General features: G+C 37.3%; 1 protein-coding gene across 1 annotated transcript in view; it reads right to left on the reverse strand.

The window, feature by feature from the left end:
* The window catches only part of SMC6 (structural maintenance of chromosomes 6), a 74,642-nt gene that overhangs the window by 5,884 nt on the left and 43,986 nt on the right, over positions 1-24,772 (reverse strand). The window contains exons 19-25 of the mRNA XM_028099380.2: positions 24,125-24,205; positions 22,859-23,029; positions 11,674-11,811; positions 10,775-10,920; positions 6,567-6,692; positions 3,299-3,404; positions 28-180 (exon numbers count right to left, since the gene is read on the reverse strand). Of these exons, the coding sequence (XP_027955181.1) occupies positions 28-180; positions 3,299-3,404; positions 6,567-6,692; positions 10,775-10,920; positions 11,674-11,811; positions 22,859-23,029; positions 24,125-24,205 (921 nt within the window). The remainder of the gene's footprint in view (positions 1-27; positions 181-3,298; positions 3,405-6,566; positions 6,693-10,774; positions 10,921-11,673; positions 11,812-22,858; positions 23,030-24,124; positions 24,206-24,772) is intronic.

The raw sequence follows: 24,772 nt of genomic DNA on the forward strand, positions 1-24,772 counted from the left end.
ATTTGAGAATTCAAAATTTAACACTACCATGTAGACATCAAACTCATCCAGGCATCTGAAAGGAGACTCAGCAATGGACCATAGAGAAAGAATGAAGCAAACTGTGGAAAAAGAACGTTCTCCTCCGGATAAGGCTCTCATGTCATTGAAAGCAGCTCTGTTTCCCTCTCCAGGCTGAACCTTGAGTGAGTTAAAAAACAAAGTGGAGCAAAAGTCAGACTAAATTCTTTACAAAAAGGTTGGCTACCATTAGAAAAGAATGGGTTTACGGTAAAAAAAAAAAAAAAAAAAGAATAAAATCATTTAGTGATTTAGTGATATGGAAATGACACCTATTTAACAATATTAATTCTGATCCATGAATGTGGGATATCTTCCCATTTATCTGTGTCTTCTTCAATTTCCTTCATCAATGTCTTATAGTCTTCAGTGTACTGATCCTTCACCTCCTTGGTTAAATTTATTCCTAAGTACTTTATTACTTTCAATGCTACTGTGAATGAGATTGCTTTCTTTTTCTTTTTTCAAGCATTGCTAAGCACTAAGACAATCTTTTATTACTTGAATTATAGTGACATCTAGTGGTTAAGCTGCTTTAAAGGTAATTACTGAACGTCAAAAAGACAACAGGACCAACTTCAAGAGGCTCACACTGGTCCAGGATGAACAGCAGCAACAAACTGGAACATGTAAAATCTCTTTCAAAAATTCCTCTTAATAAGGGCTCAGAGGGACAATAAAAAAGAAATTGATAAAATTAATAACAAACTCTTTCACACAATATCCTGGGGAGACAGTATAAAATAACATTAGAAGGAAGTCTATTTCATTTGGACAGAATTTCAGACATACATATATACCCATAAGGTGGAAAAATGGGGCACCATCAGCTTGTCTACCATAAAGTTTTACCACATGTGTTTTAGCAGACACATAACGTCACTTATTTTTCACACCCACTATTTGAAAATTATGTGCCTCTCAAGTAGCATTCATTTAGAAAAGGGTTATAAAAAATTCTGAATTTAAACATACACTGAAATTTTTATCATCCATAAGTCTGAATCTGTGAGAATCCAAATGAAAAAGCAACTAAGTAGTAAAAAGCCAAACCAAGCCAACAACCAAACTTCTCCACATAAAAGCAAGAACTAAGTAACAGGATGCGGTCCTTTACTCCAAAATTGCATTTTGTATCAATCTAATAAATGAAGCCCTAGATTAATTGTGGAGATCTAAATTTTACCTTTATTATTAACTTATCATGGGATTTCGGTCTCAGTTTATTTATTTGTAAAACAAAGACTAGAGAACTAAAGGATCCTTAAAACAGTAATACTCTTTTTGAATAACAGGGGTGATAATATCAGAAGGGCTAGCTTCGGTTGTCCTGTACAGTTAGCTCTGGGGATAAATGATCCAAACCCTCCTAATATTTTCTTCTTTTTTTCATTTTCATTAGAGTATAATTCATATACAGTAAGGAAGATAAAGCTTAAGTGTTCAGCTCAATTACCTGGGTAATTACTCAGATCAAGACACAGAACATTCCTAGTGTCCCAGCAGATTCCGTGTTCTCTCCCAGTCACTACAAATAACCCAAAGGGTAACAACTATTCTGACTTTAATCATCACCATTTAATCAGGTGAATTTTTATCAGTTTTTTGAAGAGTTTTTAAGAGTGGGATTGCTTTCATGGACACTGCCAGACAGGTTTCCAAATTAGTTCCACACCCTCACCAACACGAGACGTTATTGGTGTTGCTTGTTTTGGTCACACTGGTAGCAGTATCATAGTCATCTATTATGGTATATGTTTGTATTTGTCTTTTTTCTTTCTTTCTTTTTTTTTTTAAGAGAGGGAGAGAGAGGGGAGAGGCTGAGGGAAAGAGAGAGAGAGAATCCTAAGCAGACTCCATGCAGAGCATGGAGCTGGACATGGGGCTCGATCTCACAACCCTGAGATCATGACCTGAGCTGAAATCAAGAGTCAGACACTTAACTGACTGAGCTACCCAGGCGCCTCAAGTTCATATTTTTCTGATGAATAATGATACTGAGCACTTTTTCAGGTACTTAGTCACCACTAAGATACTTTATGAAGTTCCTCTTTAAGCATTTTGACCATTTTTAAATGCATCGTCACTCATTATTCCTTAAAAAATTTAGATGAGTCTTGTGTATATGTACTGTAAATTATCATTTATTCTAAGTATTAAAATGAAGTATAAAACTTAGGACAACTAAGAGCAGTAAGCAATTACTTAAAAGTTTTGCCCCAGAGGTGCCTGGGTGGCTCAGTCGTTAAGCGTCTGCCCTCGGCTCAGGTCATGATCCCAGGGTCCTGGGATCGAGCCCTGCATCAGGCTCCCTGCTCCGTGGGAAGCCTGCTTCTCCCTCTCCCATTCTCGCTGCTTGTGTTCCCTCTCTTGCTGTGGGTCTCTCTCTGTCAAATAAATAAATAAAATAAAATAAAAATAAAAAAATAATAAAAATTTTGCCCCAATTATTTAGAGTGGGTGGTTGCTCTTGACCACCTGAACACATAATTTTTTTTTAAAGATTTTATTTATTTATTTGACAGAGACAGGGATAGCGACAGCAGGAACACAAGCAGGGGGAGTGGGAGAGGGAGCAGCAGGCTTCCCTCTGAGCAGGGAGCCCGATGCGGGGCTCAATCCCAGGACCCTGGGATCATGACCTGAGCCAAAGGCAGAATCTTAACGACTGAGCCACCCAGGCGCCCCTGAACACATAATTTTTAATGCTATCTCCCTTACTCTCTCTTTCAAAGCATATGACCATGAAAGAATCCACAAACACAGACTCTACAAAGTTGAATATAGTGGCTTTGTTTTTTCAAAAGAGGCTGGATCTACAGATACCTTCAGAAATACATGCAAAGACAATTACAAGGGATAGAACATTCTTCTGAGAAATCCTTTCTTGGTTTCCTATAGTGACTTCCAGAGTCTGTGGACTTTCTCTAATATCCCACATAAATTAAAATGCTAGACGAATTTTAAAAAGAAAGCTGTGGAGTGGAAGGAGGGTAAACATTTGTCACTGAAAATTCCTAGTCATCTTTTTGGTGGTTGTGGAGGGGTAGGTACAAGGACAGCGTTAGCCAATGAGATCGATTTAATTTTCAACACTCGGGCAAACACTAGCCTTAACTTAAAAGTAAGTTCTTTTGTTTTTCAAAGACAACAGATTAAAGCTTATCAATGTATTATCAAAAGAAATGCAGCAGCTAATTCTCCTAATAATTAGCATATGAAGAGTTAAGACACTTACTGATATGCTCAGAGTCTCATTCTTGTGGTCAAAATTCATCTTTCCACAATAAGCCCGCTGAGACAATAGGTTGTCAAAGTACAATTTGCATCGTAAAGTCAAACACCTTGGAATAAAGAAATAGGGCACATTAAAAAGAATATAAAGATATAAAAACTGTATATTCAGCATGATCTTTAAACCTGCCTGTAAGACCAGAGAGAAATATGCCAAAATGTTAACACGAGTTGCCCATTTAATAGGTAGAATTTTAAGATTTTTCCCGTCTTTATATTTTGTGTCCCCACATTTTTACCACCTCATTTCCTTCTATAATAAACAAACGTAATAGAATGAAAAATGATGCTATCCCACATTTAATATATTCTATTACATTACAGCCCGTCCATATTATCTGGCCACGTCTGGCCGTGTTCATGAATGTATCAATCAATTCAAGCAATTTATACGAGGCATCACCCTAATACAGAAGACATAAATCTCGTCCTTGAGATTAAGCTCTAGTAGTGTTAAGATAATAAATAAATGGCCTATTCATTTGCATATCTCCTCTCAATTTATGGAGACATTAAGGGTGAGGGCAATCTCTTAATCGTTCTATACCTATAATACCTTACCCACAGCCTAGCACAATGCAAACTCCATCTATCACACAGCATTCCACTGTAAGGAGGACCTTTCCCTTCTTCCTCAGTTATTTATTTATTTATTTATTCACTTTTCTATTCATCAGGATGGAGTCACAGATTCTTATTTTATTCACTGGGTTACCATCCATTCCTGCCTCACACAGGCCCAGGTTTGGCCAGTGGGAGCCTCTTCAGGCTGCCTCTTATGTCCTTTTATCATGCATGACTCCCTGTTTCTTCCAAGCACTTCCTTACTTCCTGGCATAGCAAGAGGGCCCAGCTGTACCTTCTCTGCCCAGCTCTGGAATCCAGCCATTTCTCCAAGGGGGAATGGTATTTGGAAAATAAGATCTAGATGAGAGAAGACTTAGTATTTTCTTAACATCTTTGCTCCTTAATGGGCCTATGGTTCATTTCTTCAGAGTAACTATCATTTATTATTATCCCTCCTAATTCCCTTGCTAAACTACGTTAGATCTCTGCCCCAGGAAACACTGAGAGCTTAAGCTTTCTTTTGTGACACAGCAACCACAAAGCTAGCTGGTTTTCAGAATTTTCTGTTAACTTTTCTTTCTTTCACTATTGATAAGTATCAACTGCTTCCATACATGGGATGTCTAAGAGAAACTGTCCTAATAAAGTGGCAATGTTCTCCAGGGTAAAGAGATAAACAATTTAAAAAATTTGATCATTCTTATTCTACTCCTAGGACTGGGTAAAGAAGATAAAACATGTCAGTGGTGAAGAAACATATCAAGGTAATAAACTGTAAGATGAGTACCTTTACAGAAAATATTTTGAATATAAATTTCCTGGTAACAATATAAAAAACCCTACTGCTTCTGAAAAAGATGCAGAAATAGGCACTGGATATAGTCTTTTTTTTTTTTAAGATTTTATTTATTTTTTGACAGAGAGAGACAGCAAGAGAGGGAACACAAGCAGGGGGAGTGGGAGAGGGAGAAGCAGGCTTCCCGCGGAGCAGGGAGCCCGATGAGGGGTTCGATCCTAGGACCCTGGGATCATGACCTGAGCTGAAGGCAGACGCTTAACGCCTGAGCCACCGAGGCGCCCCAGCATTGGATATAGTCTTAGCCTGACACATCCAAAACACTGCATGGAATAAATGAAACACGTTTTCAGACTGGACATCGAACAGTACAGGCAATTCCAGTCAAAATGATCTCTAAAATACGGGAAACAAATGAATTGAGCCTTATAGATGTCCCACATCACTATTTACAGAAAGAGTAAAGGGGAGTGGAAACCCAGCCTGAAGGTCTCCCTGTTACAGAAGACAGAGCTGGGCGTCTGGGGAGGCCAAGCTGCTCCAGGTCTCAAAGCCTAGAGTGTAGCACACAGGGAAATCCAGAGCACAGACAGAGGGCGCAACAAGTCTCATGCTGAGAACTCTCTCTGCACGTGTGAAGCTGCAGCAACAAACATCCCGAAGCTGCAGGAACAAACATCCCAAAGCCGCAGAAGCAATCCCTGCAGGTCACCTGGAGCCAGGAATAGTCCCAGTTCCCACAGGCAGAAGCCTTCTAACTCACAAGGTATCAGTGGAGTACCCCAAAGGGCATTGCTGATCCTGGACCAGCTGCTCAGGTCCCATTTGATGAAACTTACAAGTAGCCTCAAAAAGTTAAAAATAAATCCCATATAAGTGAAGTCCTATTAATATGCTTACAAAACTGAAGCACACATTTCAAAAACTAACCTACAGTTTAGTTAAGGAATATGACCAAACATGCAAAACCTACTTCTCTTTATGGAATTAACTGAATTTCCTCATACATACTAGATATATATATTTTTTAATTCTCTAGTCTTAGGATTATAGAGTTTTGGGTATGAATACAGGTAAAAAGCAGATCATTGAGGGAATGCCACTGGGGAAAACAGGGGTTAAGTGCAAAGACGAGGACAGCTTTGACTCCAGGTAGGTCAAGGGCCATCCCTACCTATAAACTGACAGTTTGTTTATAACCAACTAAATAATAACTAAATAAACCAACTCTGGTTTATTTCTGTTGTTCCTGATTTTCACTGGGGTCAATCTATCCCTGAGAATATGAATATTTCTGGGTACATATAATATCCAGTTTCTCTGATCTTGTGTTCATTCTTTCAACCAATATATATCAATTTTCTACTACATTTCAGGCACAGTGGTAGATACTGGAGACACAGCAGTAAACAAATCAGAGTCTACATCCACGGAGCCACACCATTCCATTAGATCATAAACTGAGATACTACCTCAACAGGTCCCGTCAAAAACTTGTATCCCTTAAGAACATGCAATGTCCAAAAGTGCAACGGGCTGTTTCAAAGCCAGTGAGCTCCCATTCAAAGGACCTATGTAAGCAGAGATTGAATAGCCACCTCTGAGTTACCTAGTAAAGGGTATCTAATGGAGGAGAAAAACTCGATCAGCTTGCTTTAAACGTCCCTTCCAATCCAGAATTCTCTGATTAAATGACAGGACCCTAAATACCGCCCAATTAAGGAAAGAAGTTTCTTCTTTAACTGATCATGTGAAGTTCTTTCAATTTAATTTTCTTATTTATAAGGGATAATGTGAAAACAAAATATGAAACTGTGAGATATGTGATAATATTTTTAAATGCACTTACCTTCTAAATTGTTGATATGTTTTGTATCTATGAGTCATTATTTCTTCCAGCAATTTAATAAACCTTTTTAAAGTCCTTACTTTATTATCCAGATCAAGATAGGTTTCTCTTGCTTCTTGATATTGCCTGTTTTATGAACAAAATATTAAGTTAGTAAGTGTCATTCAAAGAAACATAAAGAAAAGTAAAATCTCAAATACATTTTTTGGGGAAGAAGGGAGAGTGCAGGGAGTGCCAAGGGGCCCAGAAATAGCAGGTGTCCTGTCTCTAGGCAAACTATACTCCCAGAATGAGCATGTGCTGCCCCAAAGGGGAAGAGCTGTACGTAGGGCTGGGCAGGAGAAAAGTCCAGGCCCTGGAGAAGGCAGAGGAAGTACATGAGGAAAGTGCCCGGGGAGCGGGGGGCAGATCTTAGAAATGCCAGCAAATATACACCTTCTACAAGTGAAGGGATCACATTGGAAGGCAAGAAATGTTTCCCTTAGTGACAGAGGCCAGTGCAAGAACAGAGGAACACAGGGTGAGCATTAGGCTCTGCCAACCCAGCCTGAACAAAACAAGGTCAAAGAGGCAGAGAAGGCCGGGTCCCGCAGAAGTGCTGTTACAGAGGGCAACAGCTCACTGGTAGAACAGAGGAGAGAAGGTTCTTGACCGAGTCTGAAAGGCAACCTTGGCCAGGGCTCCACAGCTCCCCACCCCAAGCTTATTCAAATGCCCAGTCCAGGAAAATCCACGTAAAAAATGAGTAACACAAAAGGCACAAGTAGTCTCCACACACAGATATTAGTGGAAATAGCTTGGGAAAGAGCAGCACGACACCCCTACAGACAAAGAGAACTCGTCAGAACAACGCGGTTACAAACCTGATGGAAACTGTAATTGAAAAACCACGAATTAAAACAGAACATGACACAGTGCTACCAGGAAGAGATGCCTCAAAACAGAAATAAAAAACTGAAAGAATAAAGTACTCAGAAAACAGACAGGTAAACAAGAGGAGGTGATAACCAGGTAAGAGGAGGCGGCAAGCAGGAACCTGCAGAACCGGGGGCGGGGGTGGGGGGGGTCGGACGGAAGAGAACAGAGACACGAAGACAGTGTAAGGCGGTGATGCACAGGGGAAAAGAGACAACGCAGAAAACTCTGACGGAGAGATCAGAAATGAGAAAAGCAAAAACATGGGGAGAAAGGTAACACGGTAGACAAAATAACTAAAGACAAAGGACATACTCCATGTGTGCAACAAAGGCCTACACAAAACCAAGTAAACAACAGCACAGCAAATATGTACAAGTAAAACACAAACAGGAAATTTTAAGAATTAAGATAAATCTACAGATTAAAAAAACACGGTGTACACCAAGGAAAGGATCACAGAATCTGACATTCTGGACAAGTTACAGCACTCATCATAAAACAGATGGTCAAGAGAAAAAGAATGTTCTATCAGGTTGAACTATCCCTTCAAATTCAAAAGCTACAGACAAACAGTTTTGAACACGCAAAAACTAAACACGTTACTTCACATGGCCATTCTTAAGGACGCAATTAATTATAAGACAAAATTTCAAATGGCTACATAGCCCTTTGGACAAAGACAAAATACTCTCTTCACACCAAAAATACAGAAAAATGAAGAAGTACATAAAAAGTTCACAGAAAAAGATAAATGAATGGTCTTAAGGCATGAAAAGATGTTCAGACTCAGTATAAGTGAAATGGAAACTAAAATTACATTGAGCTATACTCTTTTCTTTTTTTAAGGAAATCTACCCATTGGCAAAAAAAAAAAACAAAAAAAATCTAAGGTTATCACACACTGTTTAGGCTGAGGGGAACAAGCCCTCGGACACACTGTCCTCCGGAGTGCGAACAAGCACGGTCCCTAGAAGGGAGTCTTCCAAAATGGAGTCAATCCTATTAAAACACCCCGACTATACAATAAGACATATGTACAAAACTATTTACTGTGACCACCATTTATAACAGCAAGGGATTAGATTAGAATTCTACTATCCATTAGTAGATGATTCAATACCATATAATTATAAAAAGCAATGAAAAAATGCCTGTGTATATTGATGCAATCTGTACAACAGCTTACTTACTGTGCTATCTCTTGTATCTGGCAAGAATAAGAATAACATGCTCACATTACCTTGCATTTACATAAACAATTAAGGTAATTATCTAATTATCTAATTTAATTAGATAAAAAGAGAGAAAAGTGGTAGAGACGAGACCGGAGAGGAAGCAGACACCTTTCATGGGGTGCCCCTTTACAGTGAATTGAAAACATGGGAGTTAAGGCCCTCTCGGGTCCTCACTTCCAAGATGACCAAGAAAAGAAGGAATAATCCTGGACGTGCCACAAAGAGCCCCTCCGCTGCACCAGCTGCGCCCATTGCACAACCTGGGACAAGGCCATTAAGAAGTAGGTTATTCATTCATTCGGGACAGGGTAGAGGCTGCCGGGTCAGGGACATTGCCAAAGCAAGTGTCTTTGATGGCTGTGTGCGGGCCTACAGGGCTGTGCGAGCCATGCTACTCACAGCAGGGCAGCCGGGCACCGCTCTCGGGAGGTACCACAGGACCCAACACCCCCACCCCGATGTGGGCCCATGGGCGCTGCCCCTTGACCTCCAATAAGGCTGGTGGAAGGAGCCAATCACCTAAGGACGGAAGAAAAACTGGTCTCTGGAAAAAAATAAACTGGAGATTATACTTTATTTTTGTGTGTTTGTGTTTACTTTTTAAACAAATTTTTCTTTTATTTAAAGTCAATTAACATATAGTGTATTATTAGTTTCAGAGGTAGAGTTCAGTGATTCATCAGTCTTATGTAACACCAAGTGCTCATCACATCACGTGCCCTCCTTAATGCCCATCACCCAGTTACCCCATGCCTCTACCCACCTCCCCTCCAGCAACCCTCAGTTTGTTTCCTATGATTAATAGTCTCTTACGGTTTGTGGAGATTATACTTTAATAAACAAAACAAAACATGTGGGGTATTATCTATTTTAAAGAAAAACTACTCTTACTTTGTGTAAGAGTAGTTAGGTAGGTAAGAATACCATTGTTTTCCACTGTTTTTGAAAACAGAATTGAGATCATTCCTGTTCCTGAACTTTGTATTATGAAAAGCTCTTCATAAAGTATAACAGATATAATTTTCTACTATAATTCAACCGGCATCCTATGCTGTACACAATTTCTAATTTCCCAGCTTTGTAAGTAATGCTACAATAAACATACCTGGGCACAGATGGCTTTTCTCATTTTGGATTATAATAACAAAATTTCTTGGCCAAAGTGAAATTTTTGAAGGCGTTTGACATAAACTGCCTTAACGCTTTTCAGAAAAACTTTTATCACATCTAACATTTTATGTATCCTACATACTGTTTATTATGGACTAACTCATTTAATCCTTATCAGCACCTTACAACTATAGGTATCCCTATCTTACAGATGAGAAAATTCGGCTCAGAGAGATTAGGTCATTGGCAAAAGTCCCATAACTGGAAGTCAAACTTCAATTCAAACCAAGGTTGTCTTGCTTGAGAAACTGTGCTTTGCCTATGCTAGAGCTTCCATTCTTACCACTAATAGAAAAATAGCCATTTCACTGAAATCTCACTGACATGACACTGACACTTTTTTTCATCCTGACATATATGAAATCGTTCTGATTTGCATTTAATTGCTTGTGAAGCTAAACATTTTTTTCTATATGAATCTTATAGGTATAAAAATGGCATTTATGTTAAAATATCACTCCATAATGAGTTTTGTTATGATTCAGAAGAAAAAACATTAGTTTATTATTTTTCTTAAAGATTTATTTATTTTAGAGAGAGAGAGAGAATGTGTGTGTGAGTGGGGGGAGGGGCAGAGGGAGAGGGAGAGAAAGAACCCCAAGCTGACTCCCCACTGAGCGCAGAGCCCCAGGGTGGCTCGATCCCATAACCCATGAGATCATGAGCTGAATTGAAATCATAAGTTGGACGCTTAACTGACTGGGCCACCCAGGTGCCCCCCATTATTATTTATTATTAATAACACACATATGGAAAATGAGCTTGGCTGTAACTGTATGCCATAGCAATACTCAAACCAAATTTATGATTTATATATAAACATTTATTTTTTATGTCTTCGTAATATATATGAATAATAAAGTAGAAAAGCTACCAACCACTTACCTCATTATTTCTTCTCGATCTCCATGACTAGCATGTTCTGCTTGTATCTTTTGTCTTAATCTATTAATTTCTTTGTCCAGAATTGATGCAGATTTTTTGACTTCTATCCGTTCTGGGCAGATTTGTCTTGCTTGTGACATTTTCTCCTAAGGTTACAGATGTTTAGTATCTTTAAAACTTGTCTTTGACATAGTAATTCATTGTACTACTTGTGCTGACAAATGCAAAGTAAAATTCTGAACTTAGGATCAGAATTTTAGATGTTTTTTAATTATTTTTACAATCAATGTTATTTCTTTAAGCTTTATACTGAGAGGAGAATCTAGACTCTATAAATCTTCAAGAGAAAATTGCATTACTATGCATAACTTTAATAATTTTTACGTTCTCCTTATCTTCCTAGTGAAACAAATTTCAAGTGGCAGTTATGAAAAGTGTGGCACTTTTCAGTCAGCTTTCTGTGTTTTAGGATGGCCTCTGAACACCAAATAGTACTGAAAACACACAAAAAAAGACCCTCATATTCATAAAATATTAAAAAACTCAAAGCACGTTTACACATAGTACTTCTTTTACCCAGGCTACTCGGAGGAAGGGGTGCCTTTTCCTGACATAAAGCTGCTATCCAGTTGCCAAGCTAGGCATTTAAGGAGCTAAGTGGCTGAGAGCAAGTGTCACTTTCCACATCTCGCAGGGGCATGAGGTTAGACCTGCTCTCTGAGCTAGAGCCTTCTCCGCGGTGGGTGGTCTCACGGATTCACTGAAACAGCAGTCCCTCTCCATGAGACGGACCATCTCCAGACCAGGTGTCTGTGTTTGGAAGGGTGACATTAAGGAAAACACTTCAATGGCCCTGACTAAGGCGGTAAACAAAACATAAAAGAGAAATGTTTGATAACCTCTAGTTCTTTTTCTTTCATATCGAGTTCTCGTTTCTTTTTATTTAAAGTATCCAAATGTTCTTTCTGCTTTTCCTCGTAATGCCGCTTCCCTCGTTTTTGGTTATCCACTTCAGAATCAGCAAGGTTTAATTCATCCTGTTTGAAGAAAGCCAAAATAATCTTTAAAGAAAAGATTGTTTAAAAAAAATTACCAGCATAGGTACAAAACGAACTGATAACTCAACAAAGTGGACAAGGTTATGTTGCTTCTAGAGGCAAGCACTGAGCTCATACCCAGGCGTATGAATGGAAGTGAGAGGTTTCCACAAATTAAGAAGTCACATTATTATATTCAAATTCTAACATGAAGTCTCCATATATTATGGTGCTTTCAACTTTACTTTGGTAAACAAGAGAGTTTTGTGGAAAGTCACAGAGTTTTAAGCCTGAAAAAGACTTAAAAAAACAATGCAAGTGCTAGATATTTATAGAGGTGATCTGGCTTTTTAAAAAGGTGAGTCAGCGTGGAAGAGAAAAGGATGCAAAGATATTTATCACTGACTTATTTAGTCATCATTCTGGAAATAAAACCTCACAATTTTAGCATTTTTAAGATCACCTTAAGAATAAATAATAGTGGACTACGATAAGGTAAAGATGTATATTATAATGCACAAAAACCACTGGAAAAAGAAGAGTAATGGCTTAAAAACTAGTAGAAGAGATTAAAAAAAGGAACACTAAAAATTACTAGGCTAATCCCAAAAGAAGAAGAGAGGAAACAGGAACAAGAACAATTAAAATACATATAACTAACCTTTTTTTTTTTTTTAAGATTAAATGCTTGCTTTTTAAGACCAAGTACAAGGCAAGGATCTAGTCCCATTCTACTCAACACTATATTGCAGGCCCAGGCTAATTCAATGAAAATGTAAAAAGGAAATAAAAAGCATAGATATTGGAAAGGAAGAGTAAAACCACATTTAAAAAAAGAGATGACTAGAGCGCCTGGGTGGCTCAGTCAGTTGAGCGTCCAACTCTTGGTTTCGGCTCAAGTCATGATCTCAGGGTCGTGGGACTGAGCCCTGAGTTGGGTTCCATGCTGAGTGTGGAGCCTGCTTGGGATTCTCTCTCTCACTCTCTCTGTCCTACCCAGCCCCCAAATACATAAATAAATAAAATCTTTAAAAAAAAAGAGAGAGATGATTGTATGAAGAAATTTTAAAGGAAAAGCTTTTAAATTAGTAAGTTTAGAAAACTCACTGGATACCAAGCCAAAACAAAAATCAGTAATATTTCCACATGCTAGGAATAATTTAAAAATTAAAATCTGTAACATTCACTATAGCATCAAAAACATCAAACATATATCCAGAATACATAAAGAACTCTTAAACTCAACAAGAAAGATACATAAACGCAAGGGAAAAAAGGGCAAAGATTTGATCAGATATTTCTCCAAAGAAGATATACACGTGAGCAATACAAATATGATAATTTGTTCAACAGTATTAGACATAAGGAAAATGCAAATCAAAACCACAACAAGAACATTTCATTCTTTGGGGCGCTTGGGTGGCTCAGTTAAGCATCTGACTTCAGCTCAGGTCATGATCCCATGGTCCTGGGATCGAACCCCACATCAGGCTCCCTGCTCAGTGAGGAGTCTGCTTCTCCCTCTCCCCATCTCTCTCTCAAATAAATAAAATCTTAAAAAAAAAAAAGAACATTTCACACCTAACAATATGGTTAAAATAGAAAAGGCACACAATAACAAGCGCTGGTTCCCAAGGATGTGGAGAAACTGGGACACTGAAACGTTGTTGGTGGGAAGGTAAAGTGGTGCACTTTTGAAAATAGTTTCAAAGTTTCTCAAAACACAGCATAGGCATGTAGTTCAACAATTCTACTCCTAGATATTTATCCAAAAGAAAGAAAAAGATGTACATGAATGTTCACAGCAGTAGTACCCAAAGTACCATCAACTGATGAATGGATCAATAAAATGTGATATACAATGGCCTATTACTAGGCAATACACAGTTACAAATTACTGATACATGTTAGAACAGGGATGAACATTGAAAACATTATACTAAGTGAGGGGCACCTGGGTGGCTCAGTCATTAAGCATCTGCCTTTGGCTCAGGTCATGATCCCAGGGTCCTGGGATCAAGCCCCGCATCGGGCTCCCTGCTCCGTGGGAAGCCCGCTTCTCCCTCTCTCACTCCCCCTGCTTGTGTTCCCTCTCTCGCTGTGTCTCTCTCTGTCAAATAAATAAATAAAATCTTAAAAAAAAAAATTATACTAAGTGAGAGAGTTCAGTCACAAAAGACCACATATTATATGATTTCACCAACATGAAATGTCTAGAATAGGCGAATCTATAGAAACAGGAGTAGTGGTTGACAAGTGTGTATTCTGTACACAGAATACAAGTCCTGAATATATTTTGTTAGATGTACATAGAAACATTTCTTTTGAGGAACTGTGAAAGGTGTTGTAGTTTTAATTTCACCATCCATGTGTTCATTGCTAGTGTATAAAAAATACAATTGATTTTCATTATGTTTATCTTGTTTTCTGTGACTTTGCTGAACTTATTTATTAGTTCTACAAGTTTTCTTGTAGACTCTTTGAGATTTTTTTCTAAGTAGACAATCATGGCATGTCAAATAGAGTTTTATTTCTTCCTTAAAATCTGTGTATCTATTATTTCCTTTTCTTGCCATATTGCACTGGCTAGAACTTCCAATACTAACTACACTGAGTAAATGTAGTGAGACAAACATTTTTACCTTCTTCGTGCTAACTAGGTTGTTTCTGGTCTTTAATGTGTTGAAGAAATTCTTCATTTCTATTTTTCTGAGGCTTTTTAAAAATTATTTTATTTATTTATTTGACAGAGAGAGAGACAGTGAGATAGGGAACACAAGCAGGGGGAGTGGGAGAGGGTGAAGCAGGCTTCCCAGTGAGCAGGGAGACTGCTTGAGATACAGGGCTTGATCCCAGGACATTGGGATCATGACCTGAGCCAAAGGCAGATGCTTAGCGACTGAGCCACCCAGGTGCCCCTTTCTGAGGCTTTATAAAAAATCACGAATAGGTGAATATTATCAAATATTTGTTCTGCACTAATTGATGTCTGATTTCTCTTCTTCAGCCTATTAATACGGTGTAAATAGTCTTGCATCTCCAGAATAAGTAAACCCCATGTGGTCACTGTGAACAATATATAAAAAGGAAATGTATTTTATATATTGTTTTTCTATTGTTCAGTGCCATAAATTTCCCTCTCAGCACTGCTTTAGCTTCACTCCATAAATTCTGATAAATCATCTTCATTTTCATTTGGCTCAAATATTTAAAAATATCTCTCAATACTTTCTCTTTGGACCCTGGGTTATTTAGAAGGATGTTAAGTTTCACATATTTGGAAATTATCTATTAAAAGATCTTTAATTGAAGATCTTTAAAAGATTTCTAGTATGAATGCATTATGATTAGGAAACACACTGTATAATTTCAATACTTTTAAATTGTTGGTTTTTTTTAATGGTCCAGGAGGTGATCTATCTTGTATACATGCCAAAGGCACTCGAAAATGAGGTGTATTCTGCTGGTGTTGGTAGTATTCTCTAAGTATTGATTAGATACTGTAGGCTGACGGTGCTGTTCAATTTTCTAAATCCTTACTGATATTCTGTTCTATCAATTACTGAGGGAGTTCTGTCATATTTTGCAGGTGGTATGTTTGGTGCAGCTGTGCTGTTTTGGTGCACACACCTAGGATTGCTGTGTATTATTGGTGGATTAACCCTTTTGTCATTATATCATGTCCTTCTCTGCCTCTGGTAATTTTATTTTGAAGTGTACCTTATCAGATTTTAATATAGGTACCCCTGCTTTCATTGAATTATCATTTGCAAGATATATAAACTTCCATTTATTCATTTTCAACGTGTCCATAGGTTACATTTGAATCGATCTTCTTGTAGATAGCATATATACTGGTCATGTTTTTAACCTAATCTGCCTATATCTGTTTTTTTAAAGATTTTATTAATTAATTAATTAATTCAAGAGCTAGAAAGAGAGAGAGAGGCCTGCAAGTGGTGGGAGGGGCAGAGGGAGACGGAGAGACAGAGAATCACAAGCAGACTCTGCACTGAGCATGGGAGGCTGATGTTTGATCTCATGACCCTAAGATCATGACCTGAGCCAAAACCAAGAGTCAGATGTTTAACTGACTGAGCCACCTAGATGACCTGTGACTATATCTGTCTTTCAGTTATTTATTTAGACCACTTACATTCAATGTAATCATATAATTAGGGCTTAAATCTGTCACTTCATTGTTTTGTCTTTTTTTTTTAAGATTTTATTTATTTGATAGACAGCGAGAGCAGGAACACAAGCAGGGGGAGTGGGAGAGGGAGAAGCAGGCTTCCTGCAGAGCAGGGAGCCCAATGCGGGGCTCCATCCCAGGACCCTGGGATCATGACCTGAGCTGAAGGCAGATGCTTAATGACTGAGCCATCCAGGCGCCGGTTTTGTCTTTTTTTTTTTTTTTTTAAAGATTTTATTTACTTATTTGACAGAGAGAAACACAGCGAGAGAGGGAACTCAAGCAGGGGGAGTGGGAGAGGGAGAAGCAGGCTTCCCACTGAGCAGGGAGCCCAATGCAGGGCTCGATCCCAGGACCCTGAGACCATAACCTGAGCCAAAGACAGATGCTTAGTGACTGAGCCACCCAGGCGCCCGTTTTGTCTTTTTATCTTCTTTTTCCTGCTTCATGTGGGTTACTTGAACATTTTCTTAGAATTCCATTATGATTTGTCTATATATAGTACTTTTGAGTATATCTTTTTGAATAGCTTTTTTTAGTGGTTGCTCCAGGTATTATATTTGTATTATATATATTCAACAACATAGTCTACTGTCATAATTTTTAACAGCTTGATTATAAATATACAAATCATACCTCCCATTCTAGTCCTTTATGCTTATTTTTTAATATAATTGTCTTAAATATTTCTTCTACATATTTTAGAACCATCTCAGACATTATTAAAATTTTATTTGCTTTTAAACATAATTTTAAAAACTCGAAGAAAAGGAAAAGTCTACTGCATTTACGTATATAACTTGTCTTTCTTCCTTCCTGATGTTCCAAAATTCCTCCTTTTATTGTTTTCTATTTTGAGAACTTTTAGCCATTCTGTTAGAACAAGTCTGCTGGCAACAAGTTCTCCAAGTTTTCTTTCATCTGAAAATGTTTCAATTCTTCCTTTACTGCTGAAAGATATTTATGCTAGAATTAGATTATGGGTTGGCTGGTCTTTTCTTTCAGCAATTGAAAAATGTGTTACTTCCATATGGTTTTTATGGTTTCTGATGAGAAACTGGTTATCATTCAAATAGTTGTTTTTGTTTTTGTTTCCCATAGAGGTAAGGTTTCTCTCTTGGTGCTTTTAAGACTTCGTCTTTAGCTTTCAGAAGTTTGACTATGATGTGTCTTATTGTGGATTATTTTGGGTTTATCCCATTTGGGGTTCACTCACTTTCTTAATCTGTAAGTTCAGACTTTTTGCCAAATTTGAAAAAGATGCAGCTATTATTTCTTGGAGTATGTTTTTGGCCCTGTCCTCTCCCTCCTCTCTTTTGGGGACTCCAACGATACAAATGTCAGATCTTTGGTTATACAGTCTCCCAGGTCTTTAAAGTGTTACTCATTTTTTCAGACTTTTTTTTTTCTTTTTTTCTTTTGCTTGGTTTAGTCTATTTTCTCTCTGTTGTTCAGATTTATAAGGGCCAATAGTAAGAAAAATTATGGAACAACTACATGTTCAATACATGTGATAAACTTCAAGGAGACAATAAAATCCCTAAGTAGAAAACTTAAATAGCTCCATATCAACTAAAGAAATCGAATTCATAAAGAAACTACAGGCCACAAAGAAAATTACAGGCCAAGATAGCTTTGCTGGTAAATTCTATATATAAAAAAGAAGTAATTCCAAATATGCGAAAATTTTCAGAAAAGGGAAGGGGAAACACCTCCAAACTTATTTTATGAGGCCAATATAGCCATAATAAAAAAAAAAAAATCAAACACATCACAAGAGAATCAAAGAGTAATGAATAAACATAGGCCAAAAATCTTCAATGGAATTCCACACAATGGAATGTTAGCCACAAAAAAGAAAGAAATCCTGACATTTGCAACAACATGGATGGAACTAGAGAGTATTAGGTTAAACAAAGTCAGTCAGAGAAAGATAAATACTATATGATTTTTTTTTTAAGATTTTATTTATTTATTTGACAGAGAGAGACACGGCGAGAGAGGGAACACAAGCAAGGGGAGTGGGAGAGGGAGAAGCAGGGAGCCTGACGTGGGACTCGATCCCAGGACCCCGGGATCATGACCTGAGCCGAAGGCAGACGCTTAATGACTGAGCCACCCAGGCGCCCAAATACTGTATGATTTCACTCATATGTGGAGTTTAAGAAAAACAAACAAACAAACTAAGGGGAAAAAAAGAGAGAGAGGCAAATCAAGAAACGGACTCTGGAGAACAAACTGATGGTGACCAGAAAGGAGATGGTGGGGGGATGGGTGAAATAGGTGATGGGGATGAAGAAGTGCACTTGTGATGAGCAAAGGGTGTGGTATGAAGTATTGAATCACTATATTGTACACCTGAAACTAATCTTGCACTGTATGTGAACTGGAACTCAAATTAAAACTTAAAAAAAAAAATCTTCACTAAAATTTTGATGGATTTCAGAACCACCAAAAGAAGGTTTAGCCTGGCAGTTTGTTCATTTAGTCTTATATACAAAGACTTGTACACCAAGGCTCAAGGCAGCTTTATTTGTAATAGCCCCCAAACTGGAAGCCCATATGTCCCTCAGTAGGTAAATGAATAAACAAACTGTGATATAGCAAATACAATGGAATAGTACTCAGCAATAAAAAGGAATGAATTACTGATTCAAGTAAAAATACGGATGAGTATCATAAAAAAAGAATAACTTTTATTCTATTCACTTTCAAAATGTAGTGTGGACATATGTGCTAGACCATGTGTTATGTTCTGAAAAAGGTCAAATCAAAAAACATAAGAGTACATAATGTGTGAGTCCATTATACATAATTCTAGAAAGTGTGTAGACTATAGTAACAGCAAGCAGATTGGTAATTAGAGACAAGGAGAGGGGGTGAGGAGAGATTACAAAGGGACATGGGGAAACTTCTGAGTGTGAAGGACTCGTTCCGTTCTCTAATTGTGTGGTTTCACAGGTTATACATGTCAATACTTAACAAACTGTACACTTCCATGTGTATTCACTATACATCACTTATATCTCAATAAAACTGTTTTTAAAAGTCTCTGATTTGGGGCGCCTGGGTGGCTCAGTCGTTAAGCATCTGCCTTCAGCTCAGGTCATGATCCGAGGTCCTGGGCTCAAGCCCCACATCAGGCTCTTCCTCTCCTGCTCCCCGTTCGTGCTCACTCTTTCTCCCTCTCTTTCTCTGTCAAATAAATAAATATTAAAAAAATCTTAAAAGAATAAAGTCTCCTGATTTAAGGACCTCCGAATTAAATTTTACTCAGTTTGTTGGTTTGTTTTTTGGGCCTAGCACTAGTCATATACACTGTGATGATCATGGCCAGCCTCAAGAGTTACAGTCAGAAACAGAGAAAGAAATCAACACCAACCAAAACAGTAAAAACAGCATCAAGAAAGACAGAATATTTGGAAGTATCCCAAAAGGAAAAGAACTTGTGAAGCACCTAAAAACTGAAAATATTTACCTCATACAATACAGGATATAGGCTATAAGACTACAATTTATTGCATCTTGTTCATACTGCTAAAAACAACTATCCCCCATGGTAGATGTCTGATTATAAGAGTTCTATTAAAACTAAAAACACTGTTACATCGAGGATGGAGAAAAGCTGTTCCTTTATTTCAAACAGAATTTTTAAAATGGGTGCAACTGATGTAGTGGGAGACATTACAATTAGAAAATTGAGTAACTTATGAAACAGGATGGTTAAACACTATAAGTTTTCGAATCATTTGTGGTAGGAACTTTCACACTAAATAGGTCCGCATTTGCTTCAGGGAGCCAAAGGGTAAAGTGTTTCAGGCCACGATTGTGCTGGTTAATCATCCCTCCGGGCAACTGTGGAAAGGTACAGACTTAATTTGTAAAATAGGATGAAAAGAAACTGATCTGATGTCACTATCTCTTCCTCCACATTTACCATGATTGTTTGATCTGTTCTTGTGTACTTCATAAACGTATGTCCTGGGTACCATCAAATTTAAAACCAAAAGTGAAGCAAGAGAGTATTTTATTTCATTTCATTTTACTGATGAAAGGAAGGACTACAGATATGAACAGCCACTTAACGACACCCATCCTGGGTTAGGTGAGGACTAGGAGGGATTAGGTCTAAAATTAAAGTCTGATGTAGCCCTAAACCTGTAGCATTTCTAACCTTTAAGAAGTTACAGCCTTTAAAAAGTAAGCTGGGATACAGAAGGAACATAATCATTAAAAAATGTTATTCGCTTGGATGTTTAAGGTAACCAGCATTACTCAGCGACATTAGATAAATTGCTACAGGATTGTTATTGCCACTTGTTTCATATAAACCTGTATCAATTATGAGGTTTTAAAAAACTATAAAACAGGGCACCTGGGTGGCTCAGTCGGTTGAGCGACTGCCTTCGGCTCAGGTCATGATCCTGGAGTCCCAGGATCGAGTCCCGCATCGGGCTCCCTGCTCAGCGAGGAGCCTGCTTCTCCCTCTGACCCTACCCCCTCTCATGTACTCTCTCTCTCTCTCTCTCTCATTCTCACTCTCTCAAAATAAATAAATAAATCTTTAAAAAAAAAACAAAAAACTATAAAACATTACCTTGGAATTTTTAAAAGCAGTCACCCTTGATCCAAACAAACTCTATATTAAAAACTGAGAGTCCTTCCTATTCTAATAATGTAGACCATCTCTCTTTATAGGCTCAATGTGGATCACGTTCCTCAAACAACAAATTTAACTTGTGACTAAAACTAAAGCATTAAATTTGCAATTTAAATCAAAACAAACTGTTCAAAGTGAGAAAAATATTCCCCATACCAAAATTTCAATGACTATATATCTAAACAGAGTACTTTACCCCTCATCACCCCTGACACAACATGAATAACTGTCCTAAAAGCAAAGAGATTTCATCTTAAAGCTGCTAGTATATCATGATGGCAGTGTCTCAGGAATTAAATTATTCTGTTAGCCTGTTGGTCCTGCTGTATAATGTGACATGACATTGGGGAGGAAAAGCCTCTGGGCTGACTGCAAGCAAGTTCACTGAAGAACTCACCTCCTGGCTTTCAGTTATTTGCAGCCAAGGCAAAGAGCTAAGATCAAGAATCCTTACTGCCTTCTGCCCGTATTTTCTGCTCTTACACTTATTCAAACTCCCAATTCCAGGAGGTGTGTTAGCCTAGAGGTCCCTAAAAGAACAGAACAGAGCTTACTCATCATTTCTTGTTTTGAATTTTAAATTGTCTGGGATGAATAATTTAGGTGCTGATCTTTCCTTTTCTATATTGTTTTAATGTATTTCATCATTTTGATTTTAAGCCACCCTGTTCTATCCCTTACCCATTTTAAATATTTTTTTAATCCTACCTTTGTTGTGACTTGACTTAATTCCTGAGTCCTGAATTCTACCTTGCCTATTCCTGACGATTTTTAAAATTTATCTTACTCTGTCTTATTTTTTTTTTAAAAACTATTTGTCTTTTTTATTTTAGACTTTTTACCTTTTTCTTATTTCCTGTAGCAAATGCTTCTTAATTATTTTTCTCAATATTATCTTCAATACATTTTCCTTCCTCACAATTTTAAATATTTAAACTTTATATTCTTTGGGGCACTTGGGTGGCTTGGTCAGTTAAGCGTCTGCCTTTGGCTCAGGTCACGATCCCAGGGTCCTGGGCTTGAGCCCCACGTTGGGCTCCGTGCTCAGTGGGAAGCCTGCTGCTCCCCTCCCCCGCTCGTGTGGTCTATCTCTCTCTCTCTGTCAAATAAATAAATAAAATCTTTAAAAAAATAAACTTTATATTCTTCTTGATCATATAACTTATCTGTCGGTTTTCCCATTTTTTATTCTTATCGCAAAGAGAAAAGAGTTCAGCTGCCCTGGGTTATAACGTCAGGCGGGAGCCCAGCCCCGGACAGTGGCTCCACAGAGACCACAGCAACCTGTTTTTCCAGGCAGGACGTCTGGCACCCTCCTTTCATATTCTCCCAACTCTGTAAGTTAGGTTTTCTAAAATTTTCTATGGAAACAAGTACAGTAAAAGTTATAGGCACAATTCTTTTAAGCTATTAAAATACTTAAATCCATTTTGATTCAAAGGGGGTAGTTTTCCTGAAAAAAATAAAAAGGGAGGGTATGTTGAAATCATATCATCAACATACCCCTCTTAGAGTCTTAAAATATACTATTCATTCTTCTCCAAGTCTTATAAATAAAATTTAAAGCTCTAATAATTGAACTATGCATAAAAATGATGATAAGTTATTGATAATTAAGCTAATAAGCAACACAGGGAAATGTACACCATTTAATTGTTAAATAATTTTATTTTCTAAATTTGTTTTCAAAAAGCATGTGTTAAAAAAAAAGCCAGTTTAATTCAGGCTGGAACATTAACAGAGATATATCAATAAATAAGAATTCAGTGGTACTTAATTTCAAGTTGGCTTTTATATCTAATATATAACTCTATTTCTATATAACTAATCCCTGAATTACTGAAGGAAAGCAGGGAGGGACAACAGAATAGGTGAGCACAGAAACAGAACAGACGGACAAGAAAATATCCCTGCTTCTAGTTCTAAAAAAAAGAAGAAGAAAATCACAAAATAAAGAGGGAACAAAAGCTGTAATCTTCTGGGGGAAATAATTTGGCAATTTATGGTCCTAAAGACATGAACAGAAGTGTTTAATTCTAATTGATCTACTGATGAAAATTTGGTTTATATCCCATTTTTTGTGGTTATATTTACATTTGACCATAGATTCTATTAGAGAAATATCTAGCAAGTACAGCATGGATACACAACTGAAACATAAAATACACATATAACAGAATAACAATAACATATACCTTAAGTGGTTCTGCTAGGTCTGAGAGCTGATTAATTTTCTGTTTAATTGAATCATACTTGTTTTCTGCTTCTATTTTCAGACTTTTAAGATGTTCCATATTTTCTTTTTGTTGTTCCATATTTTTCTCAACCATTTTCATTTTGATTTTATTTTCTTGGGCTTCGTCTTCCTGGTTACATTTACAGAGCATATGGAGTTAATTAAAACACTTAAGTTATGAAATAGAAAAACAGTGTGAAATTATGAGAGAGGAGACACTACAGATTCCAGGCAATCTGATGAAAGACAAATACAAAGAACACTAGCATATTTTCATACTCTTAGTGGTAAATCAGGAAGTAGAAGAAAATGATTCAACAAAAAGACTGACATTTGGGAGACACGTTAGACTGTACTGTGCTTGAGGTCATAATCAAATGGAAGAACTTTTATTTTACCTAGTTACTCTTTTCTTTCAAAATGCAGTGTACTTAACTAGTGCCAGCCAATATGTTAGATGCTGAGTAAACAAAAATGACCAAGACATAATCCATACCTTTAAGAAATCTATGGAATTAAGGCAGAAAAATAAACAGTGAAGAACAAGACTACTAATAAAAAATGAAGACAAATTCTCATTCACGTAAAGCTCCAATAGACTTCATCTATCTTGCTCACTGTGACATCCCCAGCACTTAATATGGTGCCTGGTGCAGAGTGGATACTTAATACTTACTCATTTTAACCAGACCCCAATCTATCTAATGCAGTGCTTACTGTAACTCAGAGAAGTTAAGCTGAATGTAATAAACAGTTCCTTGAAAAAAAAAAAAAAACAGTTCCTTGAAAAAAAAATAACAAATGTGTGATAAATTAAAATGCAAACCGGTTTCTTGGGGAAAAAAAACCCCAACAATGCAGAGACCAGCTACAACTGCCTAAAAGATATCCATTAATATTTATACTGATTAACTGTGAAATATACTATGCTAGGCAGTTTGGTTTGAAAGGCCACTTGTTAGAAGCACACTGTTTAAGCTTTTTTTATTACATGGAGTAGAAGACAAAATCAATTATTATGCATGCACATTACATATACAAAACATTAAGGAACCTGAATGCCATAAGCCAGGTAGGTAGTTTCTACCTTATTTGCAAATGAAGACAGCAACCATAAAAAGTAGCTCCAATTAAAAGGATTTAAAAAAGGCTGAGTAGATGCTATTAACCTAAATGACTGCTTTGTCCCTTAACATTACATTTAAACTGAGGAAAAGAATCTTACCAACGTTGCAATATCTACAGACTGGTGTTCTTCTATATTCTCAAGTTCCCGAATTTCAGAAGTACTTTCTGTTATTTTTACCTGAAAGAAAAGTATTTCAATTTTAGTAACATAAAATAAATTAAGGGGGTGCCTGGCTGGCTCAGTCAGTAGAGCATGTGACTCTTGATCTCAGGATTGTGAGTTTGAGCCCCACATTGGGTGTAGAGATTAGTTAAAAAAAGAAAATCTTTTAAAAATAAATAAATAAATAAAATTAAAAACCTAACAAAACCCCAGAAAGGATATATTAATCCACAAAGTCCTTACTCTGCTTTTGTTACAGAGGGTTCTGTAGCTAAAGAAAGAGACCACATTAGTATTAAATGAACAAAAGGAAGTTGTATATAAAGTCTGCCGTGATCACCCTTATTTCTAATCCACTCCCAGGGAAAAAAAGATGGAAGAACTCCATCTTAGCATTTAAAATGATGACAATGTTGAATCCATCGAGAAAATCCTTTTCTGAAACACTCAGATTGAGGTTATGGCAAGATTACTCCAATGCAGTGCTTCACAAAGTACGACCCAAGCAGCACCTGCCCCCCCAGGTGCTTCTGAGACTCTTTCAAGGGGTCATGAGGTCAAAACTATTTTCATAAAAACACT

This window comes from Eumetopias jubatus, unplaced genomic scaffold, assembly GCF_037043125.1.
Source record: "Eumetopias jubatus isolate StellerSeaLion01/CBP00866 unplaced genomic scaffold, mEumJub1_p1.0 scaffold_9, whole genome shotgun sequence".
Lineage (NCBI taxonomy): Eukaryota > Metazoa > Chordata > Mammalia > Carnivora > Otariidae > Eumetopias > Eumetopias jubatus.